The following is a 26,088-nucleotide window of genomic DNA, read 5'->3' as shown; positions in this document are numbered from 1 at the left end:
CATTGTACATGTACTCAATGTTAGACATATATGTAATCTATTTGATGTAAAAGTTTCTTTCCATTCAGTTTTTCTCACTTACACAATGTACAATACAATTTCCTTCCAATCCTTCAAGTGCAACTTTTTCCCTTTAAAAACATAAGTATAAGTAAACACACCCATTATAAGTTTTGCTTCTTCTCCCTTTGTTTTACCATGCTACTCACCCCTGGCCTGGCTCCTGGTGGGATCCTGGGTCCTGCTCCTGGGCCTGGTGCCACAAACCCCGGCGGGTCAGCCCTGCCACCGTACCCGTGAGCACCTGGAGCAGGCATGCCACCGGGGTAGCTAGGCACCACCGGCGGCACGCCAACCTGTGTGGGGTATAATGGATAACCATCCGGACCAACAAGAGAGGCGTCCGGTCCAACTGGATATCCATCTGGTCCAACTGGATACCCGTCCGGTCCAACTGGATACCCGTCTGGCCCAACTGGATATCCGTCCGGTCCAACTGGATACCCGTCTGGTCCAACTGGATACCCGTCTGGGCCGACTTGACCTGTTGGATCGACGGGATGTATGAGAGGGTAGCCATCCGGACCGATCACAGGGCCTCCGTCCGGTCCTATGACCATTGGATACTCCTCTGGTCTGTAGGGCTGTCCGTCGGGTCCTTCCACCGGTACTGCGATGGGATTCCCGTCCGGTCCCACGACTCGGCTGCCATCCCCCTCCACCAGAAAACCATTAGGATTTACGTACCCGTTCCCGACGAGGGTTCCGTTTGGTAAGACACTGAAGCCACCGTTGATGTCGACCGGTTCACCAGAGGCGCCGCCGGTGATAACTGCAGGGGGCTGCGGCTGTCCTTCTGGGCCTTCGATTGGTACCGGGATGGGATTGCCGTCTGGTCCAATGACTCTGCTTCCTTCTGCGTCCACCAGGTAGCCATTGGGTTCTACGAAACCGTATCCAACAATGGTGCCATTCGGTAAGACTCTGAATCCGCCATCGATGTCTACCGGTTCGCTGGAGGCGCCGCCCGTGACAACTGACGGCGGCTGCGGCTGTGCTACCTCACCTGGAGTAAAGGGAATACTGCTCTCTATGACACTGCCATTTGACTCTACTTCTACAGCAGATACAACCGTCTCATCATCAACTACTGGTACCTGGCCAGCTGGGAAACTGCCAACCGATACCACGCCCTCTCCAGTTCCTGGAGCCAAGAGAACACTGTCTCCATTTCCAGGGTCCAAGTCGACCTGGCCTGCTGGGAACTGAGGCGGAGGTGCTACTTGTTCCTCGAAAATCGAAACATGTCCGTCCGTCGGATCCCCTTCTGTGTCAAACACACCTACTCCCTCCTCTACGTCAGGGTTAGTTTCAAACGTAACAGACGGAATACTACCTGGTATACTCGTGGTACCGTTGCGAGTCCTTGTGACTATGTTTCGTGTTGTTTGGTTCAGAAGGTTGTAGAGCGCTCCGCCGGGGACGTCACCTGAGGTCGTGTTCGTGTCCAGTGTGTAGTTCTGCTGCAGATCCCATCCTGGGGACTTGGGAGAGAAATGTACATTACAACATTTAAAAGTAGGATTAGGCCACACCGATTTGATTTCTTGTTGTTGTTGTTGTTGTTTTTTCAGAAAAAATATGGGTCGACAATGAAAAAAAGTTAAAACAAACCTAGGCATCCTCTGATAGCCCCAAAATCTACGATAGGGGCCATGACGTCAACATACGTCAATCTGGAGTTGATTCAGAACCTGAATCTTTTTTGTTTTTGCAAGATAGAATTGATTGGTGTGGCCTAAACATCAGTTGGCCTGGAAAATTTACAGCTACCAAAAATTATTAACCAAATTTTGTACCTTGTACAATTGTGGGATAAAGTTTGTCCATTCATTCATGACATAGAGGGAGGATGGGCATTCAGAACATTTTACTTTAATCTTATTATTGACTTCATATGTTGACCCACAAAAAATTGTTTCATTATAGTGAGATTAGAACTTAAGCTTTTAAAAATTATCATCACATGGGAATAATTACATGGTCCCTGATCCAAAGCCTGCAAGTTTTTAAGTCTGATGCCTGGAGCTACTTGGAAACTGACCTGAGCTCAGAGCTATGTGAAAACATGGTCAGTCTAGAATTGGAAGGAATGATCACAAATTTTCTCTTCATAGCCCTAAGTCTAACTTCAGACATATGCGCATCAGATCAACAGGTATCATAACCAGTGCACTGTACCTTAAAAAAGATCTGAAAACTGAAACATAGTCATTACTTTCTAAAGAACTGAAAGTAATGAGACATGACATTGAGAGTGAAATAGTTTTGTACTGCAATGATGTCAATCAATTGGACATACAAAGAAATAATTACATTGTATTAAAACAAAATGTTTATGCCCCAATCAAGACCCAATCATAAAAGAATTATCAGCAATAGAAGAATGGAATTCTGAGACCAACAATCGAAGAGTGAATTCCTACTCTGCACTTCAACAGCAGACCAGTTCAATTAAAGCATTAACTGTGTGGTCAACTTTGTCTGACGACAAATTTCACATCATTCTGTCCTCATTATTTGATTTATCCAACAATAACTCGAACCAAAATAGTCCAATCTTAGTATCTTAGCAACACCTTCGAAGCCTGACACTGGATAAAATGTTGTTAGGTTCCCTAGGCAAATTAGCATTCATCACATGCATTAGATTAGCACTTAAGAACATGCAAGACACGCAAACATTCACCAGCAGTTATAGATAAGAAACAGGTAGAAGACACCTACGCATAAGTACATGTACGTCATACAGCAGGGCAGGAACACCGATAAACAATTCTCTGGCATCGTTGCAAGAAGTTTTGCCAGGGACCATTTTAGAAGGATGACACCAGGCTCGGGTTTAAGGTACCCTGGTCAAGACAGTGACCTTCAGCATTGACCTCGTGTCGCTCTGGCCCAGCCAAGACATTCAATGATCCACTTGTTTATGAATAATCTTGACCCGAAGTTGACTATGTAACTGATACAGCCATTTTTCTCTGAATGTCCTTGCTTCATCTGTCTCGGATTTAATCAATGCCCTGAGGGATTCACCATCCTTAGATACAGATACAGAGATTAGCTTTTGCTGTGGTTTCAGTAGCAGGATACATCATTATTGCAGGTGAACTTGAACTTTGATAACCCAAAGCTTTTCTTAATGTTTGCTTTTCCCTTAGCCTTTGGAAAATCTTGTAATATCCTGGTCTTTAATCAAGATATGTAAAGATACATAATGTAAAACTAGAAAATGTAAACAGATGCACATGTAATGTTAATCAAGTTTCCCACACAGTACGATACAATAAATCTGACATCCATACCTGTAAATTTTGAACAAGTTCCTTCTGTACACAGCTTCAACTACTTAGAACAACTTTTTTCCACGTCCTTCTAGTTATGGAGTAAAGAAAAGGCCGCATAGCCTGTAGGTAGAATCCTGGAACACTTTAACCTCAATGACATTGTCCAGGAGACAGGACTTACCCATGATGACCCTCTGACAAAGGCTGTTAGCAGCCTGGACCACGGCTATGTTAGCCTTCCCTCCAGGCCCTTAACAACAATTTATTTACCAGTCATGACTTTGGCACATCTCCAAGCCTCAGGGTTGTAACAGAGCGATCTGTATCTTTGTTTTCTGTCTCAAAGCCAAGAGCAGCTTTTTGGAATGGCTCCTTTCAACATTTTACAATCATTTTGGTGGACATTGATAGGTTATAGTTTATAGTTACACCCCAAAAATTGCGTTATCCCACTTAATTCCAGGTTCAATCAAGTTTTTAATGCACCTTGTAATCCTTGGGTAACTGATGCGAATGGCAATTCCTCAAGGCCCAAATTTACATTCCAACAATTACAATGTGCCTTCTCAAAGATGAAAAGAGCTATGAACAATACAAGGTAACACGCCCCCTTCTTCATCTTCACAAGTATACAAACTGAGTAATAACAATACTGCTCAATCTATTTTGCCCTGAAGACAAAATGCTACAACCCAATTCCGAAATTTTCAATGGCTATTAAAGACCATAACTCAACTGACATTATTTGACGTGTATCCCGTATACCTTGAAAACAAAAATTGAGTGGTTTAAGGCTAAATAGATAAGTTGGAAATGACAATATCCTTCTGATCATGACCCATCATTTGTGGAATTACTTTCATCATTCGTCTTGCATTCCTGAGTGACAGACCTGTCCACGTTAACTGCCCTCTCACTAGATTATCACTTACTCTGGAAGGCTGTTTTCACATGTTTGCTATCAAATTTTGTGATAAGAGGATTTAGTCTGGAACTACACTGACTGGCAGCACTGAATTTAAAACTGCCTTCAGAGTTTGTAATCTCAGTGAAACAACTTACTTGTGTCTGTAATGAAGCTGTGCACTCAGGGAAAGTGTTTGCACATAAAACCACTGGTCAACTATAAAAGAGTTTACAACGTTACTCTATAAAAGAAAGAAATCATCCTCCATGCATCACTAACTCTTTCTTTGTACACATACATGCATGTAACTTAATAAACCTATCACTCCTTTAAAAAGCACACCATTGTGCTACATGCTGAGATATATAAAAATGCAAAAGCAAGCTAATTATTAGAAGCTGTATACAGTAACAGGTGTATCTTAAATTAAGTGTGATCACCACAGAAGGCATCTAACAAGAGTATTTGCAGTGATTAGTTCTTGGTATGGAACCTTTTACCCCTTTCTTCCTGCATTATTGAACCTGTAAGTCAAGGGACCTACTACCTGTAACTTTCTTAACTGCCTGATTGAAACCGAGTCAGTTTGAGCTTCGCCTTTGAACTTGTAGTTATCTGTTGCATGTGTGTTTTATTTGGTGCCTGGGATGGGGTCAGCTCGGCAAATTTTTCACAGGCATCAGAGTTGCTGAACCAAAACATGGTCAAGTCAGGCAATCTGACACAGGAATCGAAAAACACAAACACCTACTAGGAAAAGGATAAATGGGCTTAAGAAAGGCTAGATAGCTTTCCTAACCAACTTATAGTAAATGTTGCTGTTCAATACCATTAAGCCTGTTTTAGAGTCTCAGCAGTTAAAAGGGCTAGAAGTCATATTTAAGTATCACCTGACAGAGGGAAGTCATTTTGCAAGTACTCTATTATGCTGTCTTCTTCTGCCTTATCATATGCAGTGGAAAAGTAGATGTTAACAGGTGGTTTATTTCGCAACAACAGTGGAAAGACTTACCTCAGATCCAACTGGGTCTCCAACAATTTCTCCTATCTCTTTTATGACAAGTTTTGACACATCCTGTGGGAAAGTGACATCCACATCAGCAATTCGAAGAACAGCAAATGATGCCATATTGAAACAATGTTTTGTATCAGTCCCTAAGTTCACTATACCCTGTAGATTCAGTAGTCACAACCTTGTGACAATGTGATAAAGTGCTACTAGCTTTGGAATAAAGTTTGAACTTTTTCCAGACTTTGGAGCCAAGTCAGACTGGCTACTGCCAAGTGAACTCAAATGTTTGCAGACTCCTCTAGCAATCAATATTTTTATAACAATGTGTTGCTGTAACCTTGTTATTTGTGGGGAAAGACTGTCTCAACCTTGGCTGGAAATTTGCATTGTTTTGCCAAACAGGAGAACATCTAAAACTTCTGGCACATAGCTGTTGTGCAATGGCCACCTATGTCGATCCAAGGATAAGACAGGGTCCTCATAAATGTTTGGAGGCAACTGAGTTGGAACTTGGATAACTAGAGGCAAGGAAATTACCACATATCTGGCAAATCATGCATAGATGAGGGCCTGCATGGGGGGGGAGTGATTACAAATTACACGACATTTTTGCCCCTGATTACGAATTACGTTTAAGTCTCAGAGCTGATTACGACTTTACACTTTGCAGGTAATGTACTATAATTACAAATTACGTTGACTTTTGGGAAGGCTGCCTACAGATTATGAAGACTAAAAAGGCCTGATTACGCCTTATAAAAAAGGGTATGCAGGCCCCCATAGATGATATGACGGATGCTGCAGGCTACTCACATGTCCGGCTTGTTGCGCTGCACTGTAGGTGATGCCTGGCTCGGACTGTCCCTGGGCCTGGTGGATCACGAAGGATCTAATTAGAATGTGAACGAAGCACGACTTAGCACACTTTAACTCGCACCCATGACTACAGCCCCCTTAATCTACATCTCCTTGTGTATTTTTTTTTTGTATTTCTCTTTTTCATTACAATTGTAATGTTCTACTATATGTCTGCTATGTTGTAAAATTATACCATGACATAGGGTTTACTTTCAAATTGTAGGTCACAGAATGTGTTGTTTCAATGTATTCCACGAATTTAGCATGATTATGAAACCAAAGTCTACTTCATGACTTTCTCAGATCACACACTCACAAAACACATTTTGTATTTTGACACCTTCAGTTGGTACTTTACAACTTCATAACATATATATATATATACCCACAGTACAGTATGTCTGACATACATTTTTCTCAAGTTTATAAAGGTTGCAAAGGTTGCACGAATCTTGGTCTAACCAGGTGGCAATACTTTTGATCATGTTGTAGTTTATAACTTGCAAAGCCATAGAGCAAGAAAGGTATTTGACCAAGTCAAGGTGTGGTCATGTTGAATTTTATTTGCACACACATTTTTGACAGGAGGGACCCAAGTAATTTAAGTGTAGGGCCTTTTCTGAGAGTGCAAAGAAAGTCTTCAAGTAAGTCCAGTTCCTCCCCACCCCAATATAATGTACCCTGTACTATTATTTCTCAAGCAATTCTACAATCGTGTACAAAAAAATTAAAACTATCTCCAGTACAGAATATCATGATAACACATTTATCTCTGGAATTATACTACGACTAAGAATTGTGAAACAATAAAAACACAAAGGTCTTGGAATGTAGTGATACGAGATTTTCTACCTACCGTGATATTTTTCAGTATGAGAGATGAGAGCTTGGAGTTAGCAGCTGGCTGCACATATAGGGAAACAGACATGAAATGGAATGTAGGAAACTAACCAAACTACAAAATGCACATGTATGTAGGTGGGTAATAAAGAAATAAACTACAAAATGCAGATTACTAAATACACTAACAAAACCACAAAACAATACTGTTTAATGTACAAACAAACAAGTATGTAAAATGGAAGGGTTGTTTTCTTTCTTTCTTTCTACATTTCATGCACATCAGGCACATTTCATACAGTTGTTCATGCAAACCATGTCAAATGGCAAATCTACAAAATTGTTTTGCTTTTCAGTGTGGTAGAAGGCAGAAATGCATATCAACAAGAAAAAATTCACCATAGGTAATAAGAAATTTGCTCATCTTACCAATCTTTGGGCAGCAGAAGCACCTGAGATAAAATTGTAGTCAGATTTCACCTGATCAAAAAGAGAACAATATGGTCAGATTTTTAATGTTACCGGTTTACCAGCATATGATGAGGACTCAAAATTATTTTCCCCATAAAATCACATTAAATTTTCAACTCAGGTGACCAAGCATCAAGTACCAAGGTACTATATGAATACTTAGGGAAATGTGACTAATTCTTAACAAACTTTATTGAATGAATGGCATGCTTCCATTCCAATGGCAATTTTCCTCACATCTTATAAATAAGTTGATCTGTTTTAACCTTGCCCACAGCCTGTTGCATCTATGGTGAATGCTACCTACTTCGTGTTCCGAAACATGTCTGACACTGCCCTTACAAATGCTCTGCTTGGCAAAGTATGACTTGTAAAATAGATGCCAACATTTGGCAGAGAATAGAACATTGTTGACAGTTGGCAAATGATGAGAACAGGTGGGTGCTACATAATCTTTTGCCAAGTGGGTCAACTGTGCAATGTCAATCATTAATGTCAATCAATTGGCTGTGTAAGGGAAATTGGATCTTTTCTTGCCATTTTTGACCTCAACTTTCTTGTACAACTCTTTCTCATTATCCGTGCAATTTTTTTATTACTCATATTAGATAAAATGTTGAACTGCACGGACCAAAGTGGTCAATTTTCCTAAATACAATCTATGTAACAGATTCCTATCCCAGCATTGGCCAAGTCTCCATACATACCTCCAACCAAGGAGGTTGTGGGAGGTGGTATGATTCATAACTAACAGGTTTTACTTTCTAGAACTTTGACTTTCTCTGACCCTGATTTGCATGAGTGGGAAAGTCACTTCAGTTTATCCGTCTTGCCTGTTGTGAGAAGCAGACGGGCAGCACAAGTTTTCCCACTTCCGTTGCTTATCAAGAACTGGCAATGGTACAGATTAGCCAATAAACCCTAGAACAATAAAACTTGATCTAGAAAGGCTGGAGGTGCTTTTTCCAAAGCTGCCTTGTGTTATGTGCATGTTGCAGTGTGTTGGATGGAATGAGTGTGATGAATCACTGATCAACCTCAGATCTAGTTCACTGATATGAAGATTAACTATCAATGCTGTTTCATATTAGCTTAAAGTTAAAGCCATAGTCTGTCACACAAATTTGATTTTAAGAATGACGGCCAAAGTGCCTGAATTTTGAAAATGAAGAGATTCATGGCAACTATTAAAGTATAGGACAACAACAAATACATGTACAGATGAGCTTTCAAGCTACTGTTTGACAACATTAAAAATAGGCTTATCTAATAATTTCTCAATTTGTAACAGATTCTCGCAGGGCGTAAGCACCTTGCAATTGTAATTTGCATGAGGGGTCAATGTCCTCATAAGAAATCAAGATAGTGTGGCCTTAACCCTCTCCCTGTCCACTTACTAGAATGTGCATGCATTGTATTGTATTGTATTGTATTGTATTATATTGTATTCTTACAAGTACAAAATGTATGTCAGCAGCTACATGCATATGTCAAGTTAGATTGTCCTATTTCAAAGTACAAGTACACATATGTTCAGCATGGTCACAGTCAAATGTCTACATCTGTTTTTCTACCTTCATGACAATTGCCAGAGAAACAGACTTTGATTCGACAGTGACTTTGACAAGAGACACCTGTTACCTTTGTCTTTTTTCTGGGTCTTCTTGTTGTGCTGCCTGATATTCTGTTATCTGTTGTTTCTGAATCCTGCAAAAGTACAAAAAGTCATTATGTGCAAATAGTAGGGAGAGGTTGTGTCAGAATGGTAACTGTGTAAAAACTTCTTTACTAATTTTTCTGCTGACATTTCTTTTTTTTGGTCATGTACATACCTTTAAACCAGTCATGCTTATGTGGAAATGTCCATTCATTCACACAAAAAATCTCTAAATTCTGGTGTACAATATCACAAAAGTTGTGTGAAATTTCCAAAATGCTTCTGTCAGATGCTGGGCCATCTGTTTGGCATATGCACTTCAATAATCTCTTTCTGTGGTATGTGAGATGCCATAACTTTTCCCCTGCCCTAATCCAAACCACTCCTACTAGGGACAGTGAGTAAGCCTTCTTCTTTGGAACTAATTGTTACAAGACATTAAAATTGAGGCAAATACGTTTATTACAGCTCATAGAATCAGATCAACAGGACTATACCATTGATAAGGTTTTTTTTGGTTTAAGACAAAAAAAATCAGGAAGAAAAGAAGAAAATGAATATATTTTTTCTTTCATGATAATGCCCCTCCCAGCAAAGTTGAAAACACATTATGAATTGTGACACTATGGCTTTAGACACACATCTGGACTATGGATTTAGACATCAATATAATTGGAATTCTCATTGTCAAAACAACTCTTATCACACATGGACCAATTTTCCAGCTGTTTCACCAAGGTTAAGGACACAATACAAACATGAAATGGATACTGAATGAAGAGATTATTGGGACCAAATCTTTACAACCTGATTTTACCTATTAGTTTTCATGAAATTTGAAAATATAATATCTATCATTAGCAAAAGACCAACTGTGTTCAGCTGAATCCAGGTCAGGGCCCATTGAAAGTCAAGGTCTTACCCAAAAATAACAGTCTGAATGACACCTCTGGTTAAACATACAAACCATAAAACTGAATTATAGCAAATGGGGCCTGCAGGGATTTTTTTCCACAAGGTATAATCAGTTACTTTCAGGATTAAGTTATATTTGGACTAAACTGAACCCTGTGGCAAACCAGTTGTTTTCCTGTTGATACTTAAATAATTGGCACTTAACTGTGGGTTCAAGCCAACCATGTCAACCTCATCATACCTGGCATTTTGTGTGGGCTTTCCTCCATAAAAAAAAAAAACATCACAATAGTCTTTACAAAACAAAACGTTTCAAAGAAAAGGAAGGAACTGCACATCCCACCAGTTGATTTTGCCCTAGCACAGGATCCTGTTTGCAGTTCTGCAGGAATACTGAACACTGGACAGCTCCGACTAGAGGGTCGTCAAATATCATCAGCTGCTGTATGGAGCCCTGGAAAGTAGAATTTACAAGAAATATTAACGTTAAACTTAATTATCTGAACAGGAACTACATACTGTTGTTTGATACCATGATCTAAAGGCTTGAAATATGGTAGTTCAGAAACAGTAAGAACACAAAGAAATGCTTTCTACATGTAACTTACAACTGACCAATTAGGGGGTTAAATTGGCCCAACAGAACAGTTTCGTAATTACCCACTTTACACAACAATGGCAAATATGCCTTGATTGTAATTATAAGTTTCTACTTGATAAGAGTTGATTAAACACTGTCTAGGTACTGGTAGGTAGACAAAATTCTTCTCATGCAAGTCATCACAATCTCGTGCAGACAGTACCAAGGGTAAAGCCATGGCCCCAAGCCACAACAGTCTCAACTGAGTTGTTTGATCGAGAGAGTAAACAAATAGATCAAGTAGAAAGAAATTGACCCTACAACAGGAAGAGGGAGAAAATCTGTGTCTGCCCCATCCCCACTATCATCAATGGACCATCCCAAATTTCGACCACCTGTTTATCTATGTATGGTAAACTGATTTGGGATGGCTGACACACCCTGGGAGGGGGGTACAGACATCTGTCAATCATTATTGTTAATCAGGCCAGACATATCTTGGAACATGATAGTTTTGTACTGGTGGATACAAGTACTTTCCCCTAGTATTACTTTCACTGCTATGTTTTGAACACTCAGGAGAAACTTGGCAAACTAACCTTGGTTAAATTGGATAAGTTTGCCAACAGCCAATTAACCAAAGTGACACCGATGATGCATCATACAAGACTAACCTTCCTACCACTTGACACTTCCAACACACCTTTTTGTCAATCAAATGAGCTGTTTTTTATATGTACCTGCTTAGTACTTTTGCCAACAACAACATCGTTTCTAAACCCAAGCAAGGTACATGTAGAGTCTCAACAGAGCAAAGTGACAAGGATTCCAGGTTAAAGAAGCAATGCCAAAAATGTGAAAAATGTCGGCATTTCCGTTTATAAGTTACCCATTTCCGAAAAACCAAATACTAACCACGAGTTAACCAACCCATGCTAAATACCAATAGGTGCTTCCTTTTAACCTGAGGCATAGATTTAATGTGAGAAATGCACGACAACATATAGTCAAGAAATGGTCTGCTCTGAACTCATTGTTTCCACACTGACCCATCCCCCATTACATGGCTGCTCACATTGACAGCACCTTACTTCCCCAGCTGTACTGTATTAGCCCTGCAATACAAGGACTTTTAATGCAGATTAGCCTGCTGTTTGTCCCACGCCACTACAGTCTGGACTATTCTAACCTTACGACTTAAAGAAGCATTATTTCTGGCTTTTTAGCAGTGGTATCTACTTCAAACTGACACGGGCACTCTTAGCATGGAGTGCTGGACATGTGGGTCACCCTCATCCGCTTTGGCATGGGCAAATTACTCGGATATCAAAGTCTTTACACTAAACCCAAACAAGAACCTGGATCAGACAGACTTCAAAGTCTAAACCTTAGCCAGATTTCCACATGGCACGCTTTAACAGAAGACAGAACACAGATTGGGAAGTGTACTCACGTAGAAAACCAGAATTATCCACCGTTGCAACCACGCCATAATCCAAGAGCCTGGCAACACGACTAGTAAAAGTGGGGAGGAAGGAGACCTGATAGTCCCATGAGAAGTGACTTGTGAGGCCTTCAATCTTTCCCACCCTGCCTCAGCTGCTCCACCTTTTCAGACTTGACTCCAAGCCAAAAAAACAATACCAAAACCTGCTTGTCAACTACGCGACGTTTAGGATAGTTGCTATGGCAATGCAGGATATACAGGATGCCCTCCGTTGCTGTGTGTTGACATCAGAAAGGCTGCAATCTTTTCTGGTGGGTTCTATTATGTTAATGACACAGGCCTTTAATTGTGGACATCTGCTGGGGAAAGTTAGGAGGAGCCAACAGTTTGTCATTCATCTCCCTCAAAATTACACTGTAGGAGTGTCAGTCTCAAGGTGGTTATGATTAGAACATGTTTACGAGTTACAACTGGTTGTTCTTCCCCACAGTATAAAGGCACTGATAAGCATGTGTATGAAACAACGTGACACATGGTACTGTACTTCTTATCTTGGCATTGATGCTGGTTAAAGTCTGTAGCCACGGCAACAGCTGGTGATTTAAGGTAGACATGGTCCTCTTGGCTGCTGCATGTGACAGGGGGACCGATGTCCTGGGGTGTTGGAAGATTTCTTGTACAATGGGTTACTAAGGAGGTAAAGTGGCTGACAACAGGGGCTTGAACTGAAGGTTTTGACTCTTCAATCAGAGACAACAGACTGATAGAGAAAAAGGACTTCACTGATAGATAAAGAGAACTTCAAAGTGTTTGTCTCCTCTCTAGTTCACATCTTGTTTTAACAGACCAAAAAGCTTTGTGTAGTTTTTTTTCCCAACATTTCCAAGAAAAAACAAAATAATGTATAGCCAATAGACCAGGACAAAAGTTGATCTTATCCCTCACTTGTCTGGATCTCTGACTCAGTCCTCTACAGGGGTTCTGGGGGAGTAAGGCACTTCCTGGTGGCATTTGAACTTTCAGTGGCACTGGGCAACTTAATGATTTTGACTCCTGCTCTTGTTGTAACATAAGAGGCCCTGGTCCTATCACTCCCACAACTCTGTCCATCTACTGTACCAGCATTTAAAGATAATAATCACCCATTCTACTATTCACATTATGTATGTACACACACACACACAGTCACACACACACACACACACACACACACACACACATAACATGTACACACATACTCACTGACACAGACACAAACACACTCACAGACACATGCTTGCATCTATAATCAAAACTATGCATGGCAGGGGTGACAAAATTTATCATCAGCATGTAGGAACCCTATACTATCCAGATGACCCTCTTGCACCAGACCTTCAGATGGTCTTTCAGTACTAAATCATGCAGGTTGAAAAGGGGCTGACAGAGGCATAGCTAACTACAGACTTATCAGGTATCATTGGGAACACTGGGACTAATTATTTGGATAAACCCAATTACGCCTTTGTGTTTCTTTCTAGATGCCAGGGAATCATGCATGTCATTGGTCTGTAGCAATTTTCTAATGAAGGGAAGGGAAAATGCATTTGTATGCCAAGCATCAATAGCTTGGAAGAGAACAAGCAGTATCTCTCTGTCTCAAAGGTAGACCACCCTGAATTCATTCCTCCAAATGTGCAATGTACATATGTAGGTCGCTCAGCTAGAAATAACTTACAATTCACCCATTCAGAATGACTGCTATCTACATGTACAAGCCTGTTCGCTTATCAGTTCTTGGAAACAATCCCAGGATCCAGGTATAGTTTATAGTTGGGCAAAAGGCATCCTAGGCAGAGAGTGTCACATTCAATGCCTTTTATGTCGTACATTTGAGAACAGGTCACCAAAATATTATCAAACCACAGTTGACTGGAAATCGTCCAGCAGTTGCGGTGGGCAGGAGTGTTCTGGTTCATGGCCAGGGACAATGTGACTGTTTTATGTATGGAATGATGACAATTTGCTAAGAAATGGCAGTGAGTGTAATATTTGACAGATTTCCTCATCCAGAATATTTTCGTTTTGCCGCCATGAAATTTCATTGGATGCCTTCAATGGGATGAAAACTAAGCTAGGCACCTTTTCAGACAGCTGCACCTTACAACTTACTTGGAAACAAAGTGGAATCTTGGAGGAAAGTCAAGAATGAAGTCTGTGGTTTCACATATCCTGAATAATTGAAAACATACATAACCCAATACCAGAGGTTGCTCATACTCATTATATGAGGATGCTAAGAACACTAAAACTTTTTGTTAGTCTCTTGTATTGATGTCAATGACGTAGAAATATCTGGCCTGTCCTGCTTTGACATTTCAATGAGATGAAAGCAATACGTTGATGGATTCATTAATAGGTGGATGGGTAGATAGGTAGATAGATGGATGGATGGATGGATGGATGGATGGATGGATGGATGGATGGATGGATGGATGGATGGATGGATGGATGGATGGATGGATGGATGGATGGATGGATGGAAACCAGTATTGGTGGTATATGGTGTAACTCCCTCCAGATCTGTTTCCCCAAACACGCACATGTGACAGTATCTACACCTGCAACTCAGTTGTTCATGCTGCTGTTGCCATTACTGCATTAGCTCATTATCTGGGTCCTGACCCCTACAATCTCCCTAGGGATGTTTTGTCTGGGTTTGAAACACTTTCCAGGGTCAGCTATAATTAAAAAAGAGGGAAAACAGGTTTGAAGGTGTGCCAAAAATAGCATATCTACTGCCTTTCTACAGCTATGTCAGCATGGACATTGATACAGCCACATCACATCAACCAGAGCCAGTACATCTGCACCAGTGTCTGTCATCCTTCAAAGATTCTAATGATCTGACATAATCTTGCCTGTAAGCAAAATACTATTCAGTCCTCTAAACATGGCCTGTGTACATGTACCTCTCTTCAATGACTCTTGCATGTGACCTGTGTGGCTATATGTGCATCTGGAAGATTGCTGACCCCCAGGCAGTTGAGGTTGAAAGCATAGCTAGAATTCCATTGTTGCAATTAAACTATTTATCTCATCTTTTGACACTTCCTCATCTGGGTCAGATGTTCAACAAGCCCCCTCCCCCCCCCCCTCCAGTCTGATGCTACACTTGTGTTTGCACTCATGGTCAGGTCAAGAGGTCGTAGTATAGTTCAGACACTTGTAGTTTGAAAGGCCATCACCTTGCAATTGAGATCAAACACAACATAGTCTTTTCTATCCCATGAGATAATTCCCAAGACCTTGAAAGCACACAAAGGTCTTGCTCAGTTACCTGTATCTGTATAGCTGGTATAACCACCCTTTGGCGTAACACACCAGTTGCTGGGTCTCTGATGACATCATTATATACATGTACTTGTACATCTGTTCAACATGCCTAGTCTGTGCGCAGTCAAGGACAAACAAGGCATAACAAATCATGCATGGCTTCTCTAACTTACAACATTGTATCTACTCTTACAGAAAGCTCAGATGACCTTCTTCTGATGTAAGACTAGCTTCTTCTATCTCTAAAAGAAAGCAAACTTAAGTTCATCAGATGTAGTTTATTTTATTTCTTCAAAGTACCATCCATCAGATTTTGAAAACTTGCTAAAGGTTTATAAATTAGTCCCTTTTTGCCCCTTTACAAGTCACCAACAGCGAAAACTGGCCTGCCAAGGCTGACTTCTGCCCTGGCATTTCCGTTTTGGCGGGACTTTCTCCTCTGGAGTTCTGTGCCTCAAGGATTATTCTCACTTTCTCCACTTTCACCACACATTATCTACCTCTGTCCCAGTCATTAATCTTTCCCATCCCACCTGCCACATGCTGGCCTCTAGTTAAACATGTCTGGCCTGTATCTCATTTACAAACCTTATCCACAAAGTTTGTTCATCTTATCCTATCTCATCTTCATCTCTTCAAAAGAAATGACAACAATGTCTACATCTCACCAAAGTACACTACTAAGCTCTCAGTGGGTTTCAAGATGTTCAAGGCCAATTTGAATGCAGCATTGGGTGACTCACAATTTGAAAATATTACATTTTATTTCCGAGACACATAAGCAAATACAAGGAAAGGGACTGTCCAAAAGATGTTGAGTTTAACACTAAGAGACTTGGTGACTTTCCTCGCTTAGTGTTAATCTTTGCTCCAAATGACATTGAGAAAAGTCTTTTGTCAAAAGACAATCTTAGCTCCAAAAGACACAGCTAAAGAATCAAAATGATGTCCGTTGTTTCAAAGGCTAAAAATCCAGAAGTGTCCATGGTTGTGGAAGGGACTTATAAACTAGTAAAAACTGTTGTAACAGTTATAGGTCATTGACCCTGTGACCCAAGGCTGAAATGGTAAAACTGTTACACTGAGCATAGCAACAATTCAAGGGATGAATGTAAAGCAATGCCTACACATACAATGCATTGATAACATTTATATGTGTATCATAGAAAATAGATGACAGACCAGCAAAAGTATATATGGCTTGTTGGTGGCCTATGCCCTTTCCATTTTCTGTTGAACAGCTTTTTGATCAATATCGGCTGGGGCAAAGACCACCCAACCCCCCTCATGTGCTAAGCATTAAGGGTAAAAGAAAAACAGTAAATGACCTGACACTTGCAACATTCTGCCCCAATCATGGGGTTAGCCCTCAGAAGTACCGTTGCCTTGAATTTAGCAAATTACATTACATTCAGAGCTGCAATAAAGAGACATGGCATCACCTTTTACCTTTTGACTTCTGAGGTCTGCTCTGTGATAACCTTAGCAAATCCCGGAATATAAACTTTATTGTTTCTGCCAGTTGTAAAATGCATACAGGTGTAGGAATTAAGTTTAACGTATATTAAGACACAGTTACATGATTACAGCAATAAACTGTAGATGAATTGAGAAGACAAAAAAGATGAAGATGTTGAAGAAGTGGGTAGATGTGAGTTCAAGATATGAAAAATGGAATTTTGAGATTCTCTAATATAACTCATCTGCTAGTACCTACATGTACAATTTAGATGACTACCTGTTTATACAGGGGAAAATGATAGGAGCTGCCATATATCCCATACTTCACATAACTGACCACACCCTTTCTCCTATGGTGCTGCTTACACAAAGCATGACAAAGATACCCTTAGGAGATTTCACTATGTCAGAAAGAGATACATCACCTGGACGGAAATTGAACAAACAAGACTGATATGCACGCACACCTGTCTGTTCCATTAGCCTTATGGAGCCTCTAACACCAAAAGTCCTTGACATCTCTCAGAAGTATGTTTCAAGAGTTGGGAAGATGTCAAAGACTCAGGGCAAGTGCAATCATGACCAGCCTAAGAGTATTTATTAGATCAGGCTACTAAGTACTAGAAGTATTACATAATGCACGAAATACAGGCTTAGCCTTCTTAATGATAACAACTGTTACTGTAGGCAACTGGGGATGCAGTTGGATGTGCTAAAAGTGACATATCATTCTCCATCATTTTTTTATGGATCCCCTGGGTCCTTTGATGAGACCATCTTCATCCTCGTGATTGTGAAGGGCTGCCTATATACCATATACCTTCACACTGATTCCAAGTTGGAACCATTTCAAAGACTGGTTAAAGTGTAACCTTGTTTTTCCTGGTAAAGCTCAATAAGCTTCGAGATCTGGCTACTAATCTGTGCATGCTGTGAAGAAGCACCATGGACTGTCACAGGTCAACCAGGCTCTGTTGGCCATGGAATCAACCTGAACCAAAACCAATCAAGGGTCAGTAGCATGCAGCAGCAATGAAGAACACGTCCAAAATAAAACCAAGAAAAAACAGGACATCTGACATAAAAGTATTACTAAAAGTGTTAAGAAAAAACCCATTTTGATCCATCCAAATTCATCCCAACCTTGGCAAAGAGACCTTCTGGAAGTACTCAGTTTTCTCCAAACCATAAACCAGATGGCTATAACAAACTAGTGCTTGCAGCTGAACCCATTCACCTGCGCTATCTTTGCCCACGTCAAGGTGGATGAGTCTTGTGTCACAGACTGACAGGTGGAGAGCAAAGGTGCCAGGGACAACCAAGATCTGAGGGCTTCTCGTCTGGTCCCAATCTTAGTGGCTGTCACAATCCATGCTCTCCACTAGGAAAACTTGCCCCATGCAACTTCCTCATTTCAAGGCTTAGCTAGCTATAACAGCTCCTAAAATTTCTTCCACACTTGCAGAAAATTTCTACACTTGGGAATGCATGTGTTAGGAAACGTTTAAGGACTGTAAAAAGAGTAGCTGATCAATAATTGCTACTCTTGATCATGAGTAGTTTCTATATGTTCTCCTTTTCTCAGCAAGACTGTCTCGTCTGTTGGTTTGTCGACAGTGAGGTCCTGGGTCAGACATGTTACTGAGGTCTTTGATGGATTGTCTGTCAGGAGTTCCATCTACTACTATGTGAAGCAATTTACAGCAGCCACCTTTGTCGTAGGTTTTATACCAGACAGTCTTTGACAAAGGTGAATTGTCTGCTAGAGCTGCTGAGTTCCATTTGCCAAAGTGTGAGGGAATTTCCCGCCATTGGAAAACATTTCCTGACTACAAACTATTTTCCTGACTACAAACATTTCCTGACACAAACTATTTTCTTTTCAAGCCTTGCCTAAAGCATGATCCAGAAAACTGCAGGCCACATGCAGTGGTTTCAGGAAAGCGACCTTTTCCCACAGTGATAAGAGGACCATAACTACTTCCTTCACAGTCTATCTGCAATGCGTCACACCCTAAGGCCTGCCACAAGTTTTGTCTGAGTTCACAAACCTAATCCCCTTCTGTGGGGTTATGTTCTACCACAAGTTCCAGGCAGAGCACCATCTGCATCAAGGTTTTAGGATTAGAAGGTTGGCTTAAACCCCCTCTTAAACCATCATTGCACTGTAGGAGCTGCCAACTTGGCTTCTACACAAGCCTCTCTTCCTCTTGCAGCTCACTGTCTGAACATCTGCCAACTTCTTAAATGGGTAACATTTGTGTTGATGGTTGAACTAGGGACAGTTGGCAGTTTTGCAAGATATGGTCACTTACTGCACATAGATAACAACTGTCCAACTTTCTTACAGACCATCATCAATGGAAGCTGACACTGACAGTCAAGATCATGACAGGCCCAAACAGTACTTTCAAAATATTTGTTATCATTTCGAAGAAGCTAACTGCAGGGGAAGAACTGTCAGAGTAGTGACAGTGGAAGACAGTGGAAGCCATTGCAACATTGGGCTGCTGATGGTAATCATCATCATTGCAGTGGATCACGAGTGTCAACGAATAGTCATGACAAACAACTGCCAGCCACAGCTGCCAACTACCATTCAAGCACTTAATTTGGCATTTTAAAGCAATTTCCCAGTCTGTTCTTATTGCTCACAAGTAGATCTGAGTTCTACCTATCTGTTCCTAGCAAATTTGATTCAGGTATTAGTGACGTAGAATAAATCTGAAGATGTTAGAGAGTTTTTAAAGACTCAAGATGCAGGATGCTAATACAGTGTACCTTAAGTGGATGAGAATTATGGTTTTAAGTACTGAAGTGAACAGCATCTAAATATAGGTTTTAATGTAGACTTAAATGAGAAAACCTGGCAAGAGAGTGGGAGTCAAGTAAGGACAAGCTAGGGAGATAACCACACTGTAGTAAGACAACTTCCAGACACCTTGTACATGTGTTACGTACAAGGCCAAGGTATATCCTTCTGGCAAGTCGCTGCCAAAAAGGTCATCACTGAGCTTCAGGACAAGGGGCACATTCCAGGTGTTTTAAATGATTGGAACACATGAAGATGATATACAAAAATTAAAATATTCTTTTTAGATATCATCATTATCAACAAGATAAATCATAACTATTATCATAGTGACTTGGAAATTTTATTTGGTGCTCTATAGCATAATGTACATGTGGCTAAATGCAGTGTGAAGTGTGAAACGTGTAAAATGAGTTGTATTTAGTAAGTCTACATTTGTATGAACCCGATAAACTACATGTACACGTATAACTATTTACAATACTATACTTTACAATGACTTTATATTTTTTCTTTTGGAATTTCAAGTTTTTCTATCTTAGGTTACCTCAAATGGTACTTCACTGAAGTCAACCTGGCCTCCCAACAGGGTGATACCGTCCATCTGTATGTAGTGGGGGCTGGGAACGATGTGTAACGTGTCCATCCACTCACAGTCAAAGTAGAATACAATCATGTCGTAGGTTGCAGATACTGCAAAACTGTGCCACAACCCATCGTCTAGGTCTGGAACCGACACACTGGAGAAATAACGGCAGGGAGACAGTTAGTGAAAAATCTGCAGGAACAGTGAGAGACTGAAAATTCTGAGATGACAATAAGTTTTAAAAAAATTTAGTGCTCCATTATTGACACAGTTGCACCATAATAATTGATAAGCTGACTGTTACAGCTATAGAACCATTTCTTTCAAATTATACACATGTGCATCTTCATAATTCACTGTTTACAAGAATGCTACTTGTCAAGTGGAGAGGGCCAAATCATCAAAATTCAAATGGTAAGGAAGACAGTATTCCATTCTCATATTACCACTAAGAAGAGGTAATTACTGTCTAAGTGCAAACATCATATACAGTATTTCATCTGTACTATAACTATAACTGAGACAGTTAGTTACTAGTACAACAGTGGGTCACATCCACCACTAACAAGGTGATCCTAAATACAGGCCAGGTGCAGAGAGTCCCTCCTCTAAATTGCTTAACTCCTTGAGCCTTCTCTCATGCACAGGGATCAGTTAGGCAGAAAAGGACACTGCCTGCATCTGACAGGTGACTGTTTCTCCTTCGTTTCCCCATTTGAGAAGGGCATTATGTATGGATGGTGGATGCTGGTTTCTTTGAAAAAGAGATAACCTCAAGGTACAATGCGTTACCAAGAGAGTAAGAAATTGAACATTACTTGGCGGTACAGATTTCCTGATTTTTATGGATTTTCTCTTGTTAATATGAGTTCTGATGGAGTGACAAACAACTGAGTTGATGATGAGATACCTGAACATGTAAAGTTATGTATGTATGTATGTGTGTATGTATGTATGCATGGTTGTATGTATGTACAGAGCATATCCTATATACGAAAAGTCAATGCTACTGAGTCATGATTGGACATCTAGATCTACATGTAGCTATATAGACAGAACTGCATGAGACCCCACTCTCTTTTCACTTCACTTTCACTTTATTTATTTATACAGGAAATTGCGCTCAGGTCATTTGACCTGTTTTTCAGACAATCCTGTTTTTCAAAACAACTCAATACATTCACAAATCACAATAACAACAGCTACACAATATACAGTTATTCTACCAGATACGTTACATATCATGCATCTTTGTTAAGCGACGCTTAAATGTCCGGAACTCAGTCAGTGTTCTCAGTTCAATGGGAAGGTCGTTCCACAGCTGCGCGCCGTAGTGCTGTAGGCTACCACGATATGCTGCCACTCTTGCTGATGGACAATGAAGCTGGTGGGGGTCATAGTCCCGTAAACGTTTAGCTGCTGAACGTGTGTTAGCCCTTAAGGACGGAGGTGACATCGGAGGTGACTCTCCCTAAAATCCGACCACCTTTCCCTGTGCTGACAGTTTTGGGGCACCCTGGGCTGAGTCTGTCAGACTTGGGACAGCTGATGTGACCCCAGTCTCAGGGTTATCATCCCTGCCTTGATGGGGGACCTACACACAGGAGCTGAGGTACATGTGGAGGTGGTTGTGTTGTTGTTTACGGTAAACAAACCTGAAGAGTCAGTCTAGACAAGAAGAATCTTCGGGTTACTTTCAAAGTGCATCTGATTCTGAAACGAATCTTCAAGCAGATTATGTGGGGCAAAGTACTGTACTGTATTGGCAGCCAATTGTTACAGGTGGCCATTGGTTACAGACAGCCAAGAATGAGAAGGAGAGAGAGGAAAATATTGCTAGTTTAAGTGGTGTATCAACCCAGTATCGAGATGTTAAAAGATTTCCCCTTTACTTGAACCATTGTAGAGTGTCACCAGGTTTTTGAGACAGATCTGAATGTTTATTTGAAAGTTTAAAGTAACAATACCTCAAGATAGAAATGTTGGGCCTTAGCTTGTTGTAACAAAAATCATTTGATGCAAAATAGCTAGCCACTATTATACACACGCAACAAAACAGATACAGATACAGATAGAGAACTTACCTGTATATTCCCTGACTAGGTGTATAAAGCTCTATATCCCTGGGTGAGAGTTTGATTGACAGTTGTAATCTCCCAATAGGGTCCAATATTGCAAATAGATTTGAAAAGGACTTTCTGTAGTACTGCAGCTTTGCTGAAATAGTGAACTCTGTAGGAAACCTGCAAGAGAAAAAGGAACATGCAAACATGTCAATTTGGAGTTTAGCAAGAAAGAAGAACTTAATGTTTTTAGGAATCAGTAACATGTATGTGTATACATAAGTGTGTTGACTCCATTAACTTCTTCAGCATTAACATCACAATATTATGTTACTTCTGCTACAATAGAAGTGACAACTCAGTTGCCAGAGACACTGAGCAGTTCTATGTAACATCATTGTAAAGAATCATTATTGGTAACATGTTAAACAGACTCACCCCTCTGGAAAAACTTCTTCTGTAGGTGCACTCAACATTGCATAGGGTTCAATGTCATAGGCCAGACAGTCAACGTCATCGCACGTCTGCCTGATGCCGTGTGGCAGGTCTGGCACTCTCAGTCTCTCCAACAAGTCATACTTTTTGCCTGGATGTAAATATGAGCATATTCTTAGATACAAGCAAATTTGTGCCAATGGAATGATTATTGTAATAGTATAAATTATGATTCACTGCTGGTTATAAAAGGAGATTATAATTGTCACAGTACAGGTTCTTTAGTCCAGTATATCTCCCTTTGTCCATTCTTTTTTACCTTTACCTTTACCTAGTCCCACCCTCATGTCTGAGGGTCAGGGACTATGGTGGCATCCAGGATTGTTTTTACTGCAGCATAAAAAACGTGACTAGCCTTGTTTTGATAGAGTTACTGTACCATACAATAGATTTGTGTTTTAAGATCTTATATCAAAGACTGACATTGCGATTGCAAACCCATTGAAAGGATACAAAAGAGGAGTCTAAGAGTTCAACTTAAGTTTACAGCCAATCCTTTTCATCTTTCATTGCCATGAATTTGGAGTTGACACAATCCAGTGACCTGCAGCTAACCTGCACATGCCAGCGACCCATTAGGAAGTATTGTCCACAAGCTGCTTTGTTTTGTGATTATAAGCAGAATAAACTCAACCGTTCAGCTGGCCTGCTTTGGCTACAGGACGTGTCATTCCAAACCTTTTGATTTTGCTGCCACAACATGACAGCATTGTCACCGACAACACAATCTGTTTGGTAAAGGTGCCTTTTTGCCGTAACCCGAAGTTTAAAACTGTTATTGCCATGGAAGGTCAGACTAAACAATGTTTTCCATCATCAGAAACCAGCGTGGATAGCTTTGTGCAGGTCCAGCTATCAAATTCCCATTAATCTTGGTTGACAGAACTTTGCAGAGACAGACAGTGTGAAGTAAATATTGACATGATATACCTGGCAAGGTCAGATTATCGCCTGAGGTGTTGACTGCCACAAGTAGTGATTTGTCTTCATTTTATTCTATTGGTTGGGCTGACATGAAGCCAAGGACGTAAAGCTAGCCAGAGGCTTATACTAACCTTAAGTTTAGTGCTAGCCAATCATTCAAGAACTGATAGATTTTAATCTTTTGCCCTTCAAACACTTGCATACAACATAATTTTTTCAAGCGTAATAGCTCTCCCTACACATATAAGTTGGCTAGCTACAAACTGAATATAGACAGAAAAAAATTGAATTGGAGGAAGATTTTCTCCAACACTATACTGTTCACATAAAATGTTTAAAACAAGTACTCGTGTCTAATATTCCAAAATCACTTCATCTGTAACTGCTTGCAGACAGACAACATTATTCAGCTAGAGCACTTAAATCTTGGGAGTTCATTCAATTTTCCTTCAATTTGTCTCTTACTATTTCCAAAACTTTAAAACACTTTGCCTTAGAATCAGTCAGATCACGCAATACAGTAATCATGGTGTTCTACATTCAGGACTTCTGGCATTGAGACAAAGAAAGTAAAATGGAATTCCCAAATTGAAGTGAAGCATGTTAATGGAAGCTAAACCACAAGTCAGAAACTATAAATCTGCCATGCTGAGGCCATTGTGATGTTCCAAGGTTGTGACTGTGTTGAACTATATTATTGCCAAATGTGGAAATGCTCACCCCGGCTAGTTTAAAAACACCTATAAACCTTTACTGCCTTCCAGAAAAATCATTCTGAAACAGTGAAAGGGACAACTGCCAACAGCTAAGAAGGTACATGTACATGTACATAGATGGAGGTTAGACTACCAGGTAGAACAGTGTAATGGAAAATAAATCAAGCAACTGGTTAATTTCTCTAAGGAGGTCCTGACAATGCTCTGCGCAAAATTTTGAGAGCAGGCTACATAATTACTATTATGCTGAATTCAAGAAGGCTCCCTATTACGATTTACGTAAAGAAATTCTGGGTAGCTACAACGCATTATGTAGAATTAAAACAGCGAATTACGCTCTATGCAAAAAGCGCCAATTATGCTCTATGCTGAATAAGAGCGGTCCGTCGATGTAGAATTAAAATGGCCAATTACGATCTATGGAAAAGGGCATGCAGGCCACCTCTGATGAGTCAGATGTTTCAGATAGCATTTCCTATCAGGTAGTGTTTGTGGTGACTGATAAATTCACTACTTTAATCAACCAAACCAAACAGATTTGGATCAATCAATGCTAAGCTTTATTTATGCAAGAAATGTTCCCATACAAAGAGATCAACTGTCTAGTAGACCCATCCTGTACCCATTTGGCTGTTGGGGCAATATGTGTAGGTGTTGACTGGACTGATACAGTTGGACTGTCTGACCTTCCTTTGCCAAGATCACAGCCTGGAGATGTTGGCATTACTGAAGGCCTGATAGCACATTTATCATGCTGTGTGGGTCATTGACTGACATTTCCCTGCATTCAGAGTAAAGGTACCAGAAAAAGTTCAGTAGTACTGTGTAAAAAAAAGTCCTGTTCCACTCAGAGCATAGGGGTGGTGCCCATCTCCATTTTTGTTGCCCTTGGGCCACACCATTGTGCAATGACTATAGCAGGGGGCTAGCTAGCCCGCTGGTAGTGTTGTGTGTTTGACCTTCACATACTTTTTCTAATAGATGCTGAGAGCCAAGCAGAGAAAGCAGTATGTACCAGTGGTATGTACAGTGTACCATTAGCATTAGTACTATGTAGAAGATAATTATTTCCTTTCCAAAGATTGTTGTATATCAAATCCCAATGATTATTGCAGTAATGTTATATTTTGCACATTTTGTCTTGTAAACAGTGGTAGAATGTGGTTGATAATATGTTCAGTATTGACATTTATTTATTAGTTCTTGGTAGATCAAGTGGTTTTGTCCTTTATCTGATAAAGCCATGTCAAAACATGAGTAATTTTATCTGACCACAATGTCTGGGTACTTGCTAGGGTCTGTAGTTGCCATGTCAACCGCATGAAGACCTGTTCCACTTTGAACTTCATCTCATAACGTTGTCCAGACCCCAATTATACCATTGACTCTGAAAGCTAGAATAAGTCCCTTGATCTTGGCCTGTTTCTTGTCTCTTGTCAAGTTCAAAAGCAAATTAAGGGGGCAAAAACATCCACAGACAATTCAAAGCTCAACCTTTCACACATCTACAATCAATTAAGATTTAATTGTCATTTAGATGTATACAAAAGATAGAAAAAGTATGACTTAGAGGAAGCCTTGTTTTGGCATAAAACACGATGTACTTGATTCCTTCTCAAATTTCTTGGCTAAAATTGTACTAAAATACATACTATTCAAAAGCCCTCTATCTTAACTGGCGC

At 40.3% G+C, this 26,088-nt stretch overlaps 1 protein-coding gene across 1 annotated transcript in view; it reads right to left on the bottom strand.

Annotated features, from left to right (window-relative positions):
- Window positions 1-26,088, bottom strand: part of LOC109484390 (collagen alpha-2(I) chain-like) — a 65,496-nt gene that overhangs the window by 24,606 nt on the left and 14,802 nt on the right. Inside the window, exons 3-12 of the mRNA XM_019787639.1 lie at window positions 22,710-22,857; window positions 22,293-22,451; window positions 20,170-20,362; window positions 10,351-10,461; window positions 9,077-9,142; window positions 7,394-7,444; window positions 6,981-7,028; window positions 6,080-6,136; window positions 5,267-5,329; window positions 210-1,544 (exon numbers count right to left, since the gene is read on the bottom strand). Of these exons, the coding sequence (XP_019643198.1) occupies window positions 210-1,544; window positions 5,267-5,329; window positions 6,080-6,136; window positions 6,981-7,028; window positions 7,394-7,444; window positions 9,077-9,142; window positions 10,351-10,461; window positions 20,170-20,362; window positions 22,293-22,451; window positions 22,710-22,857 (2,231 nt within the window). The remainder of the gene's footprint in view (window positions 1-209; window positions 1,545-5,266; window positions 5,330-6,079; window positions 6,137-6,980; window positions 7,029-7,393; window positions 7,445-9,076; window positions 9,143-10,350; window positions 10,462-20,169; window positions 20,363-22,292; window positions 22,452-22,709; window positions 22,858-26,088) is intronic.

Source organism: Branchiostoma belcheri, unplaced genomic scaffold (assembly GCF_001625305.1).
Source record: "Branchiostoma belcheri isolate BF01 breed outbred unplaced genomic scaffold, Haploidv18h27 scaffold7, whole genome shotgun sequence".
In the NCBI taxonomy this organism is placed as follows: Eukaryota; Metazoa; Chordata; class Leptocardii; order Amphioxiformes; family Branchiostomatidae; genus Branchiostoma; species Branchiostoma belcheri.
Note: the sequence above shows the minus strand (reverse complement) of the source record. Positions and strands in the feature narration are given on the sequence as shown.